Source organism: Leguminivora glycinivorella, chromosome 24 (genome assembly GCF_023078275.1).
Source record: "Leguminivora glycinivorella isolate SPB_JAAS2020 chromosome 24, LegGlyc_1.1, whole genome shotgun sequence".
NCBI classification, from domain to species: Eukaryota; Metazoa; Arthropoda; class Insecta; order Lepidoptera; family Tortricidae; genus Leguminivora; species Leguminivora glycinivorella.
Window position 1 is genome coordinate 6,754,655 of NC_062994.1, and position 21,818 is coordinate 6,776,472.

At 39.2% G+C, this 21,818-nt stretch overlaps 1 protein-coding gene across 3 annotated transcripts in view; it reads right to left on the bottom strand.

The window, feature by feature from the left end:
* LOC125238814 (WD repeat-containing protein 7) overlaps window positions 1–21,818 on the bottom strand; it is a 191,326-nt gene that overhangs the window by 166,514 nt on the left and 2,994 nt on the right. For 2 of the 3 annotated variants that reach the window (XM_048146261.1, XM_048146259.1), the window contains exons 4-12: window positions 20,659–20,802; window positions 19,230–19,295; window positions 17,319–17,481; window positions 15,763–15,895; window positions 5,071–5,161; window positions 3,754–3,901; window positions 3,230–3,331; window positions 2,264–2,404; window positions 800–878 (exon numbers count right to left, since the gene is read on the bottom strand). In XM_048146261.1, coding sequence (XP_048002218.1) covers window positions 800–878; window positions 2,264–2,404; window positions 3,230–3,331; window positions 3,754–3,901; window positions 5,071–5,161; window positions 15,763–15,895; window positions 17,319–17,481; window positions 19,230–19,295; window positions 20,659–20,802 — 1,067 coding nt within the window. The remainder of the gene's footprint in view (window positions 1–799; window positions 879–2,263; window positions 2,405–3,229; window positions 3,332–3,753; window positions 3,902–5,070; window positions 5,162–15,762; window positions 15,896–17,318; window positions 17,482–19,229; window positions 19,296–20,658; window positions 20,803–21,818) is intronic. The other variant, XM_048146260.1, reaches the window with a different exon arrangement.

Genomic DNA, 21,818 nt, shown 5'->3' on the forward strand with positions numbered 1-21,818 from the left:
ATTCTTTGAAAGTTTGGTCTCTGTGTCGTTCAGTGATTCTTGTAAGTCTTTTTTCAGATCTATTCTTAAACCCTTAATGAGATTCTCTAGTGTTTCGAGGTTGACGTCTGTCATTTTGACGTTTTGTAGGTGACAAATCGTAGTGTTCAGATTTGCCGATAGATGGCAGCACAGGTCTCGTAATGGCGGTATGACTGATCGTTTTCACAGATCGAAATTTATTTTCGAGGTTAGTATTTTCGCACTGTTTTGTTAATGTCGGTTTTTCGATTTATTAGTGGTAATGTCTATGTAGAATAATATTTTTACGCTGCACTTTGTTTATATGCACGAAACAATCCTCCTTTGTATGTTTGACGGCAGACGCCGCCACACAATGATAAGACTTTTTCTTCACTTTATGGAGTTTTAGCACTGTTTTTATTTGTCCTGGATAAATTGTTAGTCCTAATTCGCGTTATTTTAGCACTTCACATAGTCCACAGCACTTATTTCCGCATTATTTTATTTTTATTGTCGGAGCAACCGTAATATGATGTTCGCAATGGCAGTGTTGCCAGCCCTTTCATTCGTATAAAATAATGGATATGGACTACTATGGCGACTATGGGATATGGGTTAAATTGTGGCGTAGGCGAGAGGCTGGCAACCTGTCACTGCAATGTCACAGTTTCGTTTTCTTTCAACCCCTTATTTGCCAAGAGTGGCACTGAAGCTTTAGTAGTTTCATGTGTTCTGCCTACCCCTTTATGAGATACAGGCGTGATTGTATGTATGTATGTATAAAATAATAACGAACCTTGGATGAACATGGTGAGGGTACAAGAGACAGTTGACCCTCCCATTATGGCCGTGAAGCAACTGATGAGGTGGCCAATCTGAAACAGGTCAGAAACAATGAATAAAGTACACATTTCCCCTACGTTACTTTCACAATAGGGATGACGACTACATAAGGGCATTTCCAAAAATTGGGACCCAAAATGAGTGATAGTTGTTAACAAAAATTAACTCGATGTCAGTTTTGTGACGAAAAATAAGCATGACACTTCAATAAAAATATTGCTTTTGTGTTAATTACGTAAACTATAAGCATTAATCTACATTTAGAACATGAAAAAGTTGGTTTTTAGACAAATTTTATTCTTAAATATCGTGACAAAACTGACATCGAGGTAATTTTTGTTAACAGCTGTCACTAATTTTGTGTCCCAATTTCTGAAAATGCCCATAAACAAACTGGGATTCTGTTTAGTCCTTCAGTTAGATCGTCCAAAAACACTGAACACATATTTTTTGCTTTATCTATTTAATGAAAAAATACGGCTATAATATACAGCATCAAAGTTCCGGAGTGAGGGCTTGTGACGTCACTTTCAAGTAAAAATTGTGTCTAAGTTTTTTTACTACTTCTATACAGTTTAGTACTGACTATATAGTTTTTTTATAATTGTCTTGCCGGTTAAAAATTATCATTTTATCCCGAAAACCATAAAACGAGTTACATGTTAATTTTTATGAGGGTTCTTATAAAAAGATAGACTTACCATCTAGCTGTTGATTGTCTGTAGTTAGACAGTATGTGTCGCGTTATGTCGGGTTAAGGGTACCATACCATACCAACAACTATATATTTAAGAGTTTTGAATGATTCACGGTTATTTTCATTAGACTTACAGTACCGGTCAAAAATTTAAGTTCACTCCTTGTTTTCAGTACAATTGACTGCTTTAGAGAGATAGTTTTTTGTAGTTCAGACGTCAAAATTTGTTTCGTAAACAATTTATATTTTTTTAACATCTGTTTCCCTCAAATCTTATAGGCTAAATAATTATTTGGCCTATATTATCTGGCTAAAACTGTGTTTCGTGTAAAGATGTGTCTCAATTAGTGGCAAAGGCAAGGCCATAAATATAACTAGCATTTTGCCGTCATGTTTATTAGATTTTAGTGAAAGAAAGGTACGTGAATTGTGTCTAACTAGTAAAACAAATCTCCACAAAACATTAAATATAAGTTGAAAACATATAAATTTCGACTACCAAACCGAAGATAATTATCGTACAAAAGTACTCATTTGTACCGAAATCAAAGGGTGAACTCAAACTTTTGACCGGTACTGTATATTGACCGGGATATAGACCGTGATTACCTTTTTGATTTTTGTCGAGCTCCCGATATTTCGACGCAGTTGTATGCATCATGATCACGGAAGTTTTCCGTATATTTATTTATATTTATTTTTGTAAAAAGACAGACTTACCATCTAGCTGTTGGTGGTTTCCATGCAGCAACTGTAGTTGGACAGTGTGGGTAGCGTTCACTATGACTATGGAGCCATCTTCTCGACCTACTACAAGACGGTTTGCAGCTAGGAGGTAAATGGAAGCTGTGAGTTTTACTTCTGAAACAAAATATTATCGGGCATTAGAAAATAAAATGAGACACAATTAGAAGGATTTAGTATTCATAAAAAACCTCGAGTATTTAATACACTCTAGCCCGAGGGTTAACAATTTGTTTCTGCAGCGGTCCTGAACTCCTGATCGTAAAAATAAGACGACCCTATACGTGGCCTACATTAGGTAGTTAGCAGTCTAGAATTTGATGACCCCTGCCTATGGTTGTTGTGAATCTATCAACTCTCCAACTAAGGAACAAATCAAATTATTTTGTAATTTTGATTTAAATTTGATTTGTTCCTTAGTTGTATATATGGCAGCACCATATCTATACCGCAATTTTGTAAAAGATTCGTATAGGAGGTGCAAGCACACATTGCTAGCCTTTAGAGTCAAAGGCGCCTAACCTTATCAGAAATAACATACACTAGAGAAATGACGTCGGGTACCACGGCGGGCGGGTGGTCTAGTGGTAATAACGTTAGCCGCGTAAGCTGAAGACCCGGGTTGGATTCCCGGCTCGGCCACCAGTGGGCCTCGTCGTTTCTTCTTTCGTGTATGATATTTATTTCAGTCTATAAACTCTCTTCTGCACGGGTAGCATGGTCGCGCGATGGACGATAAAATATCAGGCCGTCCCTATCGCACTATTAGTAAGTGCGATAGGGACGGCCAGATGTTTTATCATTTATCGCGCGACCATAATTGCCTGCCTGCAATATTTAACTTATTATCCCGTTATATGACAAATTGTGAAAATTATTCATTGATTCATTAAATGTTTTCCTTTATTTATAGCAATACCGGAATATGAAACAATATCTTACCAGGCTCCTCGGGGTGGTGTAACTGATCCAAAATACCAACGGGACTGGGGTTCATTTCTGCCCAAGCCATATCCAAACTGGTCAGCACGATAGGGGCGTGGGCTGAAAAAAAAAACATAATTATACAGTGTGATTAATAATTTTTCAAGTGAATATATACGTTATACTGAGCAATAAACGGACACATTCAAATAAAATTTACTATCATATGTACTCACAAGGAGTTGTCCCCACCGCCGGCGTAGCAGCGTCATCGACGTTCCAAACGGATACAGTCAATAAAGAGCCACCGCGCAGTAACCGGTTTCGTTGTTTACCTCAAACATATAGTCTGCTAACACATAATGTTTACTATTGTATGAACTTACATGGAGTTGTTCCCACTGCCGGCGTAGCGGCGTCGTCGACGTTCCAAACGGATACAGTCAATAAAGAGCCACCGCGCAGTATCCGGTTTCGTTGTTTACCTCAAACATACCTATATAGTCTGCTAACACATAATGTTTACTATTGTATGAACTTACAAGGAGTTGTCCCCACTGCCGGCGTAGCGGCGTCGTCGACGTTCCAAACGGACACGGTCCCAAGTGAATCGCCACGCAGCAACAGACGCCGCTGTTTGCCTCCAACCGACGTGATCACGAACCGCATGGCGGGCGGGCACGACAATAGCTGTAAAGCATTTTTTGTCAAACATTTTCGAACTGGAAAGAAACAGGATGCAAAATATGCTCCAATTATATGTAACTTTTAATAGTTTGCCTTAATCAACCTAGTCCGAAAAACAATGTAATTGGAACGGAATAACCACAAAATTAAAATTTTGAAAAGACCCCCGACCGCGACATAGTGGACCGATTTTCATGAAACATGGCTAAGAACACTCCCGACTAATTCAGCTTTCAAACAAAAAAAAACTAAATCTAAATCGGTTCATCCGTTCGGGAGCTACGATGCCACAGACAGACACACACACAGATAGACAAACAGACACGTGAAACTTATAACACCTCGTCGTTTTTGCGTCGGGGAGTCAAAAACTAAGCGCCACGCCATTTTACTTTTGTATGATCCGACGAAAGGCAGTGTGCGTCAGGTTATAGAATCATCTACTGGTATTGAAATAAGATAAAAAAATAAAATAAATAGAATAAAGAAATTGTTACACTTTTTTGGACACCTCAAACAAGAAACAAATTAAGAACATCGCAATTGATCACACACTGAGAGAAATTTGCATTGTGAATTTAACAAGTTCGACTTGTTGTGGGTTTATCCGTTTGAAACGAAAGTATTTTAGTTAACGGAATAAATCACAATGTTGATGATACAAGTCGAATTTGTCCGAACAACAAGGTCAAACTTGTTAAAAGATATTTGATTGAATCAGCCAAACATATGTTTAAAACAATATGAGTCTTTTATAAAATCGACTCGTTGATTCAAATAAAATTAAACTTGTAGAATGTACTAGTTACACTTAACAAAATCTAACTTGTTGTTTCAACCAAAGAGCACGTAAAGTCGCCGTCAATATAATTTGTGAACAATGTAAACAAACCTTGTAGTCAAAATGTCTTTAATTTCCATTCTAACTCAGCAGATACTGGCTAAATCCATGTGTTATTTAATTAATTCATCTCACATTCTGATCCTCAACCTTTAAAATAATAAAATTGTGCAAAAATATTGATATTTTATATAATGGTTTGTTTACATTGTTGACAATTTCTATTGACAGCGATTTTAGGCGCGTATTTCAACCAAAAAACTTGTTGAACGAACATGAAAATTGGTTGTTTCTTCACTCAGTGCACGATCATGAATTAATAGGTACTCACTTTGTTATCAGGATGGGCCAAAATACCGAACAGAACTGGGCTATCATGGGCCACCGTAGGCCCGTGGAAACCTTTGTGATCCGGTACAGAGCTGAAATATAGTAATATGGTAAACGTATACAAATAATGACTTGTACCCAGAATTACATAAACATGTGGCCCAGTTCACAATAGTGATAATTGTCCCCCGACAGTGACACTTCGTCGTCCATTGCCTGTTCAACAAGGAAATATTGACGCAGAGAAACAATGTTACTTATCAACCCAGAAATAGGTACAGAATTCTAAGACCAAATTAAATTATTTCATAGGAAATATTTTAATTTGTGTTTTTAGTAGACACACTACTATTATTTAACTATAAACTGAAATAAATGTCATATACAAAGAAAAAAATGACCAAGGCCTCCAAGTGTCCGATGCTGGATTCGAACCAGCGTACTCCGTTATAGCCACGGATGTCTCAAACCACTCGGCCAACCGGTCACGGCGGCAAGGGTCGAAATTTTCAAGTATATGACACAATTACCGAAGGCTAAGGCGCCCCCTGCCATCTCTGAGGTAGAACCGGAACTAGTTCGACCTCCTAACTGAATCAAACCATGTGATTACGAGTTAGCGAAGAGAGATGGCGCCACCATATTCACTCTAAGACCAAATTAAATTATTTCATAGGAAATATTTTAATTTGTGTTTTTAGTAGACACACTACTATTATTTAACTATAAACTGAAATAAATGTCATATACAAAGAAAAAATGACCAAGGCCTCCAAGTGTCCGATGCTGGATTCGAACCAGCGTACTCCGTTATAGCCACGGATGCCTCAAACCACTCGGCCAACCGGTCACGGCGGCAAGGGTCGAAATTTTCAAGTATATGACACAATTACCGAAGGCTAAGGCGCCCCCTGCCATCTCTGAGGTAGAACCGGAACTAGTTCGACCTCCTAACTGAATCAAACCATGTGATTACGAGTTAGCGAAGAGAGATGGCGCCACCATATTCACTCTAAGACCAAATTAAATTATTTCATAGGAAATATTTTAATTCGGACACTTGGAGGCCTTGGTCATTTTTTCTTTGTATATGACATTTATTTCAGTTTATAGGTACAGAATTGTCACTGTCCAGTGTCAATGTCACTGTGGAGAAATAGGCCACTGATAAATACTACAAGTATTAATCAAATTATTATTTAAAAAACGCTGCTATATAGTTTATAAGCCCAAATAGATATCAAATAAAGTAAATGTGTCCACAGTGCACGAGGCTGGGATCAAACCAGTGTCCTTTAAGTACACTCACAGCAATGGCAGATACCATTCGGCCGCACGAAACACTGTCTCTTTTTTAGAGTTCCGTAGTCAACTAGGAACCCTTATAGTTTCGCCATGTCTGTCTGTCCGTCCGTCCGTCCGTCCGTCCGTCCGTCCGTCCGTCCGTCCGTCCGTCCGTCCGCAGATAATCTCAGTAACCGTTAGCACTAGAAAGCTGGAATTTGGTACCAATATGTATATCAATCACGCCAACAAAGTGCAAAAATAAAAAATGGAAAAAAATGTTTTATTAGGGTACCCCCCCTACATGTAAAGTGGGGGCTGATATTTTTTTTCATTCCAACCCCAACATGTGATACACTGTTGGATAGGTATTAAAAAATGAATAAGGGTTTGCAAAGATCGTTTTTTGATAATATTAATATTTTCGGAAATAATCGCTCCTAAAGGAAAAAAAAGTGCGTCCCCCCCCTCTAACTTTTGAACCTTATGTTTAAAAAATATGAAAAAAATCACAAAAGTAGAACTTTATAAAGACTTTCTAGGAAAATTATTTTGAACTTGATAGGCTCAGTAGTTTTTGAGAAAAATACGGAAAACTACGGAACCCTACACTGAGCGTGGCCCGACACGCTCTTGGCCGGTTTTGTAGACTACGATGGCCGAGTACCCACAGGAATGTTTACTACAGACATGGTTTTTAAAAAAATACCCAAATTTTCAATTTACCCTACGTAATTCTGGATACTAGGTACTTATTATGTTATAGAACAATAATTATTTATATTATTACATAATTCGTTGCAGACTACATTACAATTCAATTATAATATAAGTACTTACACTAGATATGTATAACATACAACCAAAAACAGGCAGAAATCTGACATGATCCTAAGACTTTATAAAATATATTGAAATTGAAAAAAAACCGGCAATCGGAGTAAAACTATCAATTTTTATACAAGATATTTTTCTGTCAGATTCATGTTGTATAACTTTCGAGACTATTATATGTTTGGTATTATATTACCGGTTACAATTTTATTAAAGATCATATCAGGTTTCCATATTGTACTTATACAATACAAAGATTTATTTCATACATAAGCAACCATTTAAGCAAGAATTTTATTTTAGGAAAGCGACCATGTATAGTAGATATATAAACACCAAAGATAATGATTCACAATGGAAGTGCAGGTAGCAAAATAATAATAAAATCAATACCCTACTTCTCACAAAATACTGAAAAGTAACAATAAAAACTCAAAACGTTTCAACGATTGTCTCGTATAAAAATATGTTCGTATAATAAATACGCAAACCTTATAAAAGTATTGTATGCAACGTTGTTTATCTGAATCAAAGAACACTCATGGCGTCTTTTACAAATTTCGGCTTCGCCTCAAATTGTTACCCACGCCACTCGCCTTTTTTGACCTCCCTTATACAACGGTTGCATAAAATACTATTAATATCTAAACTATTTTGATCTAATAAGCTTTCAACTAAACCAATCAATAGAGGAAAAGTATTTAACAATAATTCGCTTTAAGAGAATTATTGTTAATATCACACAAAAATATTAAATTCCTTACTGATCGGGGTATCTAACTACAGGTGCTAGCAAAGGAACATACAGACAGACAAACTGAATGGTGCTAACCTACTGATAACCCGTCCGCGCAGTTTGCTATAACAGAGATTTTATTATTTAGCTTTGTGACGAAAAATGCTTGCACATTGCATATATTGCAGCTTCATGGTTTGCTGTAAGGACGCTACGCAAGAAGAATCTTGTACATTGACCTTATTGCTACATATCTATAGTACAGCCTGGCAAAAAAGGGTAGAAAATAATATAGCCGCCATATTTTGCATATGGTAACACTGGTTTGCAATTGTAACACTTTTCATTGAGAATAGTTGTGTTGCTATGATAAAAAATAAAATTTACTTCCATTTTTCCTCTTCTTTGCCAAGCTGTACACGTGTTGTATTGCTGTCCTGTCCAAGATGGCGGCATTCAATGCCACTGTGTGAACAGGACCGCAATATAAATTACACGCGCGCGATAGAGATAAGAACAGTAGGCCTAGCACACGTTGGCCGCGAGAGTACGTCGTTGCGAGATAGACGACACGTCTTCTTCTAACTGTATTAATGACATAAGGACGGATAGTCTATCTCGCGGAGACATAATCTCGCGGCAATCATGTAGCTAACCCTGCAGTCAGGTCAATGTACGATATTCGTCATTGTAAGCGTCCTGACTTTCGATAAAGTAATGCTTTCTGACAGTGACAAACGCCGCCGTCTCAGTATAAACGCCTCCATGCATCCCAATATTGTACTTAAAATATACTCTGTCAAACAAGTCTGTCAGTAAATAATAACAAAGAAAACTATATGCATCCTTTTCTCTAGCACCCTAAAGAAAAGGATACCTATAGTTTTCTTTGTTCTTATTTACTGACAGACTTGTTTGACAGAGTTTATGTACAGTCAACAACACAGCTGTGAATACAACGTGCCAAAACTATGTATACACAGCTTAATGTATAGGCAATTAAGTTCTGTATACAGGCTAAGTTTTGGCACTTAGCCTGTATACAGCTGCGTACTGTACAGCGTGATTTCAAGCATTTTTCGTCAAAATGTTATTAATGAAACATGTAAGGAGCTTTGTTACTGCTGAAAACGTGCATAATAGCGGCAATGGAATAATGAAACCGAGCCTGTACAGCCAATCTGAATCCTAGGCCACTGTAGAACCCTTTCACAGTAAAAGTCAAACTGACTTCTGTAGCAAATAAAGCACGGTGTCAATACGACAGGGTTCCAGAGTGGCGTAGGATTCTAATTGGTTGACTGTACCAAGAGTTTTCGACGTTTTAGAATACGTTACTCAATAGCGTAAACATCACGGGAATAGTATGAAATGTTTGGTTCTAGTGTGATTCTGGCAAGGTCGCCATGTGAAGCGGGGATTAAAGTACGACTCGCATGTATCGAATATGGGCCTTTTTTTTTCGAAGTTGTCCACCCCACTTTTTTTTGGATTTGGATTTTTTTATGAGTTTTCCACTCAGAATCGCGAGCTCTTTCAATCCTAATAGGAGAAAAAAAGTGTTCCAAGGTTTTTTTCCATTCCGTTACCATTTTTTCATACATTTTGTATGGCGGTAATGGAATGGAAGGTTCGAAAAAAATGTATGGAAATCTTAAGACAATTTTTTCTCCTATCAGGATCGAAAGAGCTCCCGATTCTGAGTATGAATCGTGTAAAAAATACCCATGTTACAAAAAAAGTAGGATGGACAACTTTGAAAAAAATGGCCCTCTATAGGTTTATGTTGTCTATAATATAGGTTGTATATGTGTGAGTGAGGCGTTGCACTCACACTACAATAGTTTGTAACCAACCGTTCGACTTTCTCCATACAATGAACGTTATTTTCCGTAAGTTAACGCTATAGAGCAACATGTTAAAAACTCACGATATCCACACTGGTTTTGAAATAGTTTTGTTTTAAAATATCCAAGTCAAGCTCCTTTACGTCGGCAAATAACACAAATAATATATTTTTGTAGGTAATATCAAAGAGGATTGAGTATCATAGAGTTACCATCGAAGTAAAATGTGTAATCACAGTGCATAGCAGCCATCTCTTGACAAAGGCTTAAAACTTTTGAACCTCAGTTTTGACAATTTGGCCCATATTGTTAGCTTGATATGTGTTAGAATGACAAATATTAATATTAGCGCCATCTAATAGCCAAGCGTCCCCCAAAGGTGTAATGCCATCTAGGCCACCGTACCTTCATCTGTATGGTTCTGAGGTACGTTTTTTTCTAAGACTATCTGTCTTTACAGAGTCACATAATTATGTCTTAGATATGTGTTAAATGTAAAATATTAATATTAGCGCCATCTAGCTGAGCGTACCCCAAAGGTGTAATGCCATCTAGGCCACCGTACCTTATTCTGTATGGTACTGAGGTACGTCTTTTTCTTAGACTTTATCTGTCTAGATGGAGTTATATATGTCTTTGCTATCATGACAGCTCATTGAGCATAAAGTTGTCGTTGTGTGCGTGCGCACTGACACGACTGGCTGGTCGTTCACTTGTACCACAGTATAATAAAGAGTACTATCGTACAGTATGGCCACTCCCGCTCCCCGCTGAAAGTGCCGCCCACTGCTCTCGGTTACCTCACAGTTACCGCCTGTCAAAAAATGTGAACAGTCAACCTGTCATATCTCACTCATACAAGCATGGTACGCGTTCACCTATACGAGCTTAGAATGTGTGTTGGAAAGCGCTTTTTTCATATATTTGATCGCCAGTGTCCAAGATGTGGCCACGGGGCCCTTTTAAGAAATAATTTATCAATTATTCGTGTTATTTGCCTTTGAAGTTATAATTGTTACAAAATATAAACACAGAGGCAATTTGTGCTCCGATGATGTCTAAAATGGATATTAAGTTTAGCCATAAATTAAATATAACAAGATCATACCATCCCATACATTAAAATGCGACCGCCTCTGAACGCGCTTACACTTCACCACACATAGATGGCGCCACAAAAAAATGCCTTTTTGCCACCGATTATTTGTAGATTGGCATTAATTGTCAATTCCGAGCCGTAAATCTATGTCAAAAGTGACACTTAACGCCATCTACAAGTATAATCGAAAGCTACAAGACATTTTTTTTTGGCGCCATCTATGTGCGGTGGAGTGTAAGCGCGGTCTTAGGCGGTCGCATTTTAATGTATGGGATGGTATGATCTTGTTATATTTAATTTATGGTTTAGCTGCAATGACTTCATGCCAATTTAACGTGAAGATCTATTATTAAAAAAATTTTTTAGTATTTTTAGTTGCGGAGGGGAAAAAGGCAAGTAGGGAATATTTACGCAACATGCTGGGTTTTTAAGTTAATGTTGATATTTTTAAATATTAAAATACTTAAATTATACAATGGTTGTAATGTACGTGATATATGATTAAAAAAAATAGATACTTCGCTATGGGATCGATAGAATAGAGAAACATTTTTTTTTATATATGCTTGGATAATGTGAAATTAGACATAAGATAACTAGAAAAACGTTTATTATTAATAAATTGATTATGATTATGATTATACATTAGTACAGATAGTGGACAAAAAAAAACTTAAACTATAACTTATATAAAAAATAAATAAACCTAAAAGCTACCCTCCAGGCCCTGGCCCCTCGGCAGGGTGCCCATCACGCAAGCAGCATTCCCGCGCTATATTGCAATAGCAATTCTTTGCGCGAGAAAGCTGCCGGCGCGAGGGTCACCTGTTGCCTCCCTTAACCGTTTCCCCAAATCCCTTACAAGCCCACGCGCTCCCTTACCCCACGGTCCGAGTGTCTCGACGCCAAACGCTACGAACTCGTAGTTGGCGCCGAGACAGCTGTATTTGTTGGCCTTAAACCGCTCCCGGGCGTCAGCTGCCGCCCCACCCTTTTTGCTGGTCACTTGGATGTAGGACGCTGCCAACGTATCAGCGCAGGTAGCGTCCCACACCAGCGCGCGGCCCTTTCGCCAAGGGATTAACGACATCCCGTCCGGGCGCTTGCCATCGTCCCGTGCGATCTGGGGCTCCAGAGCTGCGGGGACGTTGGCGCTGACGAGAGCCCTTCTGAGGATGTCGTTGAGGGCGGCATGGCGAGAAAGGCGGCCCGCGCCCGAGGAGCAGGAGAGGCCATGGTCGCCCAGCCGGTCTACTGGGGCCCTACAGGAAGCACACAAGTGGTCTGAGCATATTGCTACTCCAAGCCGGAGACCGACGGCTATGCGCAAGGTACTTGCGTCTATCAAAGTACCGGTGTTGGGTGAGGGATAGGCGTGGAGCCATTGTCCGGATTCCGGTTTGGATACAGCTAAGAGCCTCGAGAGGTCTTTGCCTGATGAAGAGGCCACGAGTGTGTTCAGGGTGGCAACAGATAATAGGGAGTCCCATGCCCTTTGCTGTTTGGGTCTGGATGGTAAGTTTGGGCTTGGTCCGGTTAGCCAAGCATTCGTGGCCCCATCCAGGCACGCAATCTCGCAGTTTGTAGCTGTGGGAGCTTTCAAGATTTTACCTGCGAGATCAGACGTGCTGTGAATGGAGGACAGGAATGCTGGCAAAGCGACACTCGCAACGTTTCGAGTGCCCAAACCGCCAAACCTTACCGGTAAACAGGCTTGGGTCCAAGCTTGCTCACTAAAATGGATGTTAAGTACGGTCTCAATTTGGCATTTAAGAATGGAGTCTATGGAGGTAATTATATCGGGAAATTTCCAAATGGGACAACAGCGCAATAGATAAGTAAATTTTGGAAGGAGCAAACAAATCTTCAAAATAAAAAAGGCGCAGTGACTATTAATTTTGATTAAGCGGTCCGAATGATTTGTAAATGTTGAAATCGACTTATTGATTAGAGGCGGAATGGCCTCGTCAAAAATAGGCATAAATTAATTTAAGACATAAGATAACCAATTCACAGTATTTAACATACCGGGTGCCCGGTAATTAATGGACAACCTTTTAACCACCAAGAGAGCACCTTATACTGGTCCAAAAAATAGACTTTAAGGTTTAGTAAAAGTCGCCTGGTTTTCGAGATTTTCACACTTTTTAAAATTTTAGGTAGTATTAAAATTTTAAAAATTGTGAAAATCTCGAAAACCAGGCGACTTTTACTGAACCTTAATGTCGATTTTCTGGAGCAGTATAAGGTGCCCTCTTGGTGGTTAAAAGGCCTGCCGCCTGGTTTTCGAGATTTTCACACTTTTAAAAATTTTAATACCTAAAATTTTAAAAAGTGTGAAAGTCTCGAAAACCAGGCGACTTTTACTAAACCTTAAAGTCGATTTTCTGGACCAGTATAAGGTGCCCTCTTGGTGGATAAAAGGTTGTCCATTAATTACCGGACACCCTGTATACATAATATATGCATAAAATATACCTTACATAAAAATGCCTTCTCAAACTTGCCTCTCAAAGAATTAAATTAATCAAAGAACAAGAAAGAAGACGATTTTCGCGTTTCTCACACATGTAGTCCCTATTCTCCTCACTCTAAAATTCTAACCCCTTTCATAAACGTTCACTAAAGTTATCAAGCCGATAAAGTTCGTTTGTCCCTTTCTATCACACCAATACGTCGGAAAGGGACAAACGAACTTTATCGGCCTGATAACTTTAGTGACCATTTATGAATAGAGAGGTAATTATGAGAATTCAACATTTTGCGAAACTGAAAAAAATCAACATTCTGGGAAAGTCAACGTTTCGGGATTTCAACATTTTAGGAATTCAACCTGGTGGTCCGGGAGGAAATATATTACTATTATCATTATCACAGTTAGGGCCCTTCTAGCCTCATTGCGCCATGTTTTATAGTGACAAAAGTGTGTGTGTGTGTCTGTTTGTTTGTCCGTCTTTCACGGCAAAAACAGAGCGACGAATTGACGTGATTTTTTAAGTGGAGATAGTTGAAGGGATGGAGAGTGACATAGGCTACTTTTTGTCTCTTTCTAACGCGAGCGAAGCCGCGGGCAAAAGCTAGTCTTTTATATCCAAATTGCCACATATTATACGTGTATGGCCCGAGATATGATTTTTTTACACTTTCTTAATTTATTAGACATCCCAGCATTGCCACCAAAACTAGTCAAATATAAAAATCTCCGCAACTAAAAGTACTTATTTAGATAAACCATCAATGGAATCATTAAACTTAATGCAACCTTTATTCCCATACTCGTACACAACGTTATTTTATGTGGGTCGATCAACTATTTCTTGACATAATTCTGTCCTTTTTAAATCCAAGGTAAACTATTAAAATTGTACTTCTCTGCTAGGACTCGAACCTGCGACCCACTAGAACACCGGACCAGCCGCTCTGACCAACTGAGCCGCAGAGGCCTACCAGCCCCTCTAGCACAACTTGCCTTGTCGCGCGCCAGTCCATACTTGAAGTCGCGCTTGATGTATGGACTCGCGCGCGACAAGGCAAGTTGTGCTAAAGGGTCAGATGTGTACAATTTTACAAGAAATAGTCGACTGACCCATCTATACTATACCCAATATCCAACACTCCAATCAGTAATACTACAGTGTGTAAAACTAATACGGGCGAATCTTAACTTAAGACAAGTAATTCGAAGACTTTTTTTTTTCAGAAACTAACAGTCATACAATAAAGCGCACCTGTAACGCGAGTAGGGTTGCAAAAAAACGGTTTTTTTTTTTCTGGCTTGAAAAAAAAAACATGAAAAAAAACCGTGAAATAACAGTTTTTTTTCTGGAGTATGTTTTTTTTCTAATGTACGAAATCTCAAAATTTGCAGAGCAGTTAATACTTTTATACGGTTTTTTAGACTTAATGTTAACTATTAAACGAATTTATTCATTAACTTTAATTTCTGGTTCTATAAAAGTAGCATTTACGAAATCTGTAGTTGGTAGTTATCACTATTTACTGTTGGCAACCTCTCCACGCTGCACGCCGCACCGGGGATTCCCCAATAAACGTTTGTATACTGAATGTTAATCGAATTAAAATGTACGTTATTGTTATTGAAACACGTTACAACTCACGAAAAACCGTTATTGTAGAATTATTTGTTCATCTGAAAAAAAAAACATATTTAGAAAAAACCACGGTGCTCGGTTTTTTTTCATAATTCTGAAAAAAAAACATTTGATTTTTTTTCTATTTGCAACCCTAAACGCGAGTTAACTTTTACTAACAAATTGAAGTAATAATTCTCGACTCGACTCGCGGTAAACGCTCGTTGACAGTTAGTTATCACTAACTGAAAAGCGCTGGTGGCCTAGCGGTAAGAGCGTGCGATTTCAATCCGGAGGTCGCAGGTTCGAATCCCGTCGCGTACAGTCACGGACTTTAATTGTTGATCCACTTCTATCTCATTTTATACTGGAGGGTTATAGCTTAAATATGCTTAACTATGAGATGACCAGTATAAAATGAGCTAGAAGTGGATCAACAATTAAAGTGCGTAACCGTACCAATGAGTTTTTCGAAACTTATGTGCGAAATGTCAGTTAATATTTGCCAGCCGCTTTTCGGTGAAGGAAAACATCAAACATCAGGACTAATTCCAATAAGGCTTAGTTACTCTTCGGGTTGGAAGGTCAGGTGGCAGTCGCTTTCGTAAATGCCTACGCCAAATCTTAGGATTAGTTGTCAAAGCGGACCCCAGGCATAAGCCGTGGCAAATGCCGGGATAACGCAAGGAGGATGATGAACACGAATAAATTCTGTCTGGTGTAATTTATCGCCCGTATAAAGCTTACACACTGTAGGTATATCTACTGCACCCAACATCCTACAGTAATACTATACACATACTTGGCAGGAAGCCTGTAGAGGTACCCCTTGCCCTCCGTAGACCAGACTAGGACTCGATCGGGGGCTAGAAAATCCCCGGACATCCAACGCTCCCCGGTCGGAGCTTGGATTGAGCAGAGGACGGAGAAATCACCTGAAATAAATAAATAAATAAATATTGGGGACACCTTATCAACTTAGCCCCAAACTAAGCAAAGCTTGTACTATGGGTGCTAAGCGACGATATACATACTTAAATAGATAAATACATACTTATATACATAGAAAACATCCATGACTCAGGAACAAATATCTGTGCTCATCACACAAATAAATGCCCTTACCGGGATTCGAACCCAGGACCGCGGCTTAGCAGGCAGGGTCACTACCGACTGAGCCAGACCGGTCGTCAATAAAAGGAACGTTTTGTTTTGACAACGTATTCTTCTAGTGTTCGTATGGACAACGGTAATAACTTGATTCCTGTTTATTTGTCTCCTGTGTCGTACAAAAAGGTACATAGTATAAAATATAGAACATAGAGAGCCATCTAGTGCCACTTTTAGTACCTGACTATTCTTACAGCACCATCTACTATTTTGAACCAGAACTATCGATTCCTGTATACACTTACCAGCATCGTATATTTGGCAGTACTGTTCTCTGATGGTAGACGCAGCAGTTGTTGAGAGGTACTAGGTCATTACTAGGAAACACCAGTACAACTCAGCGCAGTAATATTACAGCGCCATCTGTCATTCTGAACCAGAACTATCGACTTATATCCATACTAATATTATAAATGGGAGAGTGTGTGTGTGTCCGTTTGTTTGTCCGTCTTTCACGGCATTACGGAGCGACGAATTGACGTGATTTTTAAGTAGAGATAGTTGAGTAGATGGAGAGTGACATAGGCTACGTTTTGTTTCTCTCTAACCCCTTCCTTAAAAGGGGGGGTGGAAGTTTGTATTGAACATTCCGCAGTTTTCGAATTTAACGCGAGCGAAGCCGCGGGCAAAAGCTAGTGCGAGTATACAATAAACACTTACCGGCATCATAGATCTGGCAGTACGTACGCACACACAATAAACACTGTTCTCTGATTACAAGCGCCACAGTTGAGTGTTCAGGGGGGTTACCATGACGTACTAAAGACGTTCAGTTTAGGTTGAGAGAAAGGGACACAGCTATAGCAGTTACATAGCTCAGTCCCTCTCTCTCAACCTAAACTGAACGGCTTTAGCACGCCATGGTAACCCCCCCAGGCAGGGAATCTGCTCCGACTCATTTTAAACCTGTCACTACATTCACACCATCAAAGAGTGCTAAGATATGTACTAAGTACAACGCGTTCTTGAGCAACTTTTTGTAACTAATCTCGCAGCTCCATCTGTAATTCTGAACCAGAACTATCGTCATCTGTACACATTTACTAGCATCATGGACCGACGAACTGACGTGATTTTTAAGTGGAGATAGATAGTTGAGGGGATGGAGAGTGACATAGGCTACGTTTTGTTTCTTTCTAAACCACTTCCCTAAAATGGGGTAAGTGCGAGTATACAATAAACACTTACCAGCATCATAGATTTGGCAGTACTTAGCACACACAATGAGCACTGTTCTCTGATTGTAAGCGCAACAGTTTAGCGACAGCGCATTGAGACAGCGAATCTGCTTCGACTCATTTTCGTATATTGGCTCGGATTGCTTATTCTCGTGGCCTAGAAGGGACCACACCTGTAAGTAAAAAATAAACAGTTAGCACATTGCACAGTTGTATTGTATGGATCTGAATGCTGGGCGACAAAGGTGGAGGATGAAAGGAGAGTGCACGTAGCGGAAATGAGAATGTTGAGATGGATGTGTGGAGTGACCAGAATGGATCGGATCAGGAATGAGTATATTAGGGGAAGTTTGAAAGTTGCGCCTATAACGGAAAAGATAAGGAGTGGCAGGTTGGCGTGGTACGGTCATGTAATGAGGAGGGATGAGTGTCATATAGGCAAAAGAATGTTGGAGATGAATGTTGATGGATGGAGAGGGAAGGGTAAACCCAAACAACGATGGATGGATTGTGTGAAAGAGGACATGAGAAAGAAAGATGTGAGTGTTGAGATGACGAAAGATAGGGGAGAATGGAAGAGGAAGACATGTTGTACCGACCCCACATAACGTGGGATAAGGGTAGGAGGAAGAAGAAGAAGACATTGCACAGTGTACTTTGTATTCTATAACATTAATTAACATTAGTTAAAGAATAATGTAAACAACAAGGGGAATCCTGTTCCACCGTGAAACAGTTTTTAGTAGTACGGGGATCAGATGCCGCTTACTCAAAGTTTCATTCCAGTTACCATAAAGTATAATTATAACTTATGTAACCGTTATAAATTACGATATTTATGAGTTTACCATTAACTGTAAGCATATATGTACTACATAATGCTAAATGAAGTTTTTTTTTTATATTATTAGGACAGAGATTTTTTTAGTCTCCGTAAAAGTTATAAAACATGTTTTTTTTTTCAAAATTCAATATCATTAAATAATACACAATATCATAAAATAATACATTAGCCCTCACTATTATTAAGGTTAAAATTTATTACATAACGGCACAAGTGCGGAAAACAGGAAGTTAAAAACAAGTAGCGATAAATTAAAACACGACCAAAGGAAGTGTTTTAAATGGGTTACCCTCATCTGGCAGAATAATTTTAGTCCGAAACACACTTCGCATAACATGTTTCGCAGAAACACTTTCGGTCGAATGGTAATTTTGCAGAAAACTTAGTTGGCATTATTACTACCACGCATAAGACACATTTGGCAGAATATTGTTTTACAGAACATTTACTTTGGTCGACTTTGGTTTAGCATAATTGTATGTACCATAATAATCTTATAGCATAATATTACATTAGCAGAATTATTACTCGCTATCAGAAAAGAAAAACTGCCCCAGAGTCACCATTAGGTACGACGACGAGCGAAGCGAGGAGGAGTGTTAGGTATCTTGCATCCCCAACACATCCAACTCGCTATCAAATAGCAAATTACAACTTTATGCCGCCTAAGTATTATGCACAAATGTTATCTGCAAATGTATTGTTCGACTAGAAGAATATTATGCTGATCAACATTATGACAACAGACTATTCGGTATTACAAAAATCTGCGAAATGATTTGTGCCAAAGCATATTCTGCTTAAGGTGTTTCTGCCTAACTTGACTTCTGCTAAGAACTATTATACGAATCAAATATATGCGTAAAAAGTTTCTGCCAGATAATAGTGAACCGTTTTAAATCGACACGCGTCACGAATTTCCTTTTCGCACGTGTATCGTATAAACGACTTCAGTACAAATGACCCTCTGAAGTTTCGACCGACAAGAAATGCACTTTGCGCACTAGTGCAGGTGAAAATGACCATCTGTACCGAACTGACAAATAATTTATTTCATACCTTATTACACAAACTTACTTTGACAGTTCCAGTAATTGAAATAGCCAATACCACGTCGTCTTTCCTCGACGATGGTCGGAGCACCTGCAGGTAGCAAAAAAGATCATTATTAATTATTACCTACTATAATATGACCGAAAGAAGCGCTGGTAGCCTAGCGGTAGTACTTGCGACTTTCGTTCCGGAGGTCGCGGGTTCGAACCCCGGCTCGCACCAATGAGTTTTTCGGAATGTATGTGCGAAATGTCATTTGATATTTGCCAGTCGCCTTTCGGTGAAGGAAAACATCGTGAGGAAACCGAACTAATTCCAATAAGGTCTAGTTTACCCTTCGGGTTGGAAGGTTCATGGCAGTCGCTTTCGTAAAAACTAGTGCCTACGCCAAATCTTGGGATTAGTTGTCAAAGCGGACCCCAGATTCCCATGAGCCGTGGCAAATGACGGGATAACGCAAGGACCATGATGATGGATATGACTGAAAGACTGCGCCAAGAGGGACATGGCACTCATGGCAGCCTTTAAGATCAACTACCAAAACTGGGAGAAGCGGACGGAGTGGCGAAAGTGCGTTGGGGATGGTCGCAAGTTCGTCGATGAGACCTGGTTTGCGGCACTTGCTGACAAAGGGGAAAGAAGACACCATAGCGAAACGTCGCAATCGGTTGCAAGGTTCCCTTGTCAGCTATGTGGCAAAATATCTGGCATGGGTCTCTTTAGCCATCAAAAGCGATGTCTCTCGGACATTGCACCATAAATCGTCTGAAATAGACGCTAAGGCCAGTAGTAGGCCGGATTTATGAGGAAAACCTCGGCGTCACGGCATATAATTGCAAATAAAAAAAAAGAAAATATCTGCTGTCACCCTAGGACTTATGTTTTTTTTATATTTCTGCATGAATCGCTGATCGGTCCCGCATGCAACGTGCAAAGTTTCGGTCACATGGCCCCGCGTGCGGGGTGATGGGGTTTTTGGACAACAGGCCCCTCTTTTGCGGGGCGTGAGAAATTTTCAAAAACATGTTTTTATGAGTTAGTTAGTAGTCATTTTTACCACCTGCGGAAAGTCCTTACACACTTTATTTCGATTGATGATAGCAAAGAGGATCAAGTATTATAGAGAGTTACTGTCAAACTAAAATATGTAATCACAGTACATAAACTGCCATCTCTCGACACAAGCTTAAAACTTTTAAACCTCAGTTTTGACAATTTGGCCCATATTCTCAGCTCGATATGTGTTAAAATGTCAAATATTAATATTAGCGCCATCTAGCCGAGCGTCCCCCAAAGGTGTAACGCCATCTAGGCCACCGTACCTATTTCTATACGATTCTGAGGTACGTTTTTTTCTTACGGAGTTAGTTTTCTTTTTAGCTGTCTATACGGAGTTACATATGTCTTTGATGATGGTAAGCGTTAAGTAGCTGTAACAACTGAACAAACATACATGCAGAGCGGATATCCAGTCCGGATTCATCTTAGAGCTGAGTGAGAACAGTATCTCCAATGAGAATGGGTCCATGATGAGAATCTCAGCGTAGTAGCCATTGCAGAATAATCGTAAGTCATCGCTGTTGCACATGTGATAAGCCTGAAAAATATTTTTAAAGCGTATTTTAATAAGATTTTTTTTATAAGGAGGCAAATGAGCAGACAGGTCGCACGATGGTAAGCGATCACTACCGCCCATGGACACCCAAAATACCAGAAGGGTTGCCGCTTGGTTGCAGGCCTTTTAGATGGGTGCACGCTCTTTTCTTGAAGTAATGAAGGTCGTATGCATTTTAATCAAATAATAACCACAAAATTAAAATTTTGAAAAATCCCCCGACCGCGACATAGTGGACCGATTTTCATGAAACATGGCTAAGAACACTCCCGACTAACTCAGCTTTCAGACAAAAAAAATTAAATCTAAATCTCATGGTTCGTTCACATTAAATTTCGTCAGGGGCGGCTCACTCTGCGTTTCTTCGGTACATTTCGACGGCCGCGAGTTCGCAGCCCATAAAGTTCGACAACCTTCACGCTGCGCAATAGAACTCAATGTCGCATGCAGTCCGTTGACAGGTTGTTGAGAGTGAGCCTTCTGTACTTGTACTTTTATATATTCTGTGATTTCGTGTATGTGGGCACAGAATATCATCATCATCATCATCATGTCAGACCTTTATCGCCCACTGTTGAGCATAGGCCTCTCTTCTAGTACGCCATGTATCCCGGTCCTATCCACAGAATGTATAAAAGTGCAAGTCAAAAATATATATATAAAAGTTATGTGGGTCAAAACCTATCCACATACACGAAATTTAATATTAACGAACCATGAAGTTTTGAGTAACATTGTAATTTTTTCCTCAGTCATCCGTTGATCATGAATGCTGTAAAATGTTCCAAACGTCGAGATGAATTATTGTAAATTCATTATACGCGATTTAATCCGTTTCCATAGTTTTATTTCATCACTATGCAAAGTCTGAACGGTATTTTTTTATTTTACCCTGTAGGTCATAGGACTGTAGAGATTGAATGAAGGATTATAGGTGGAATATTGGGAAACTTAGAAGTCGCAAGATGTAATTAGACCAAAATAATTAATCCCCAGAT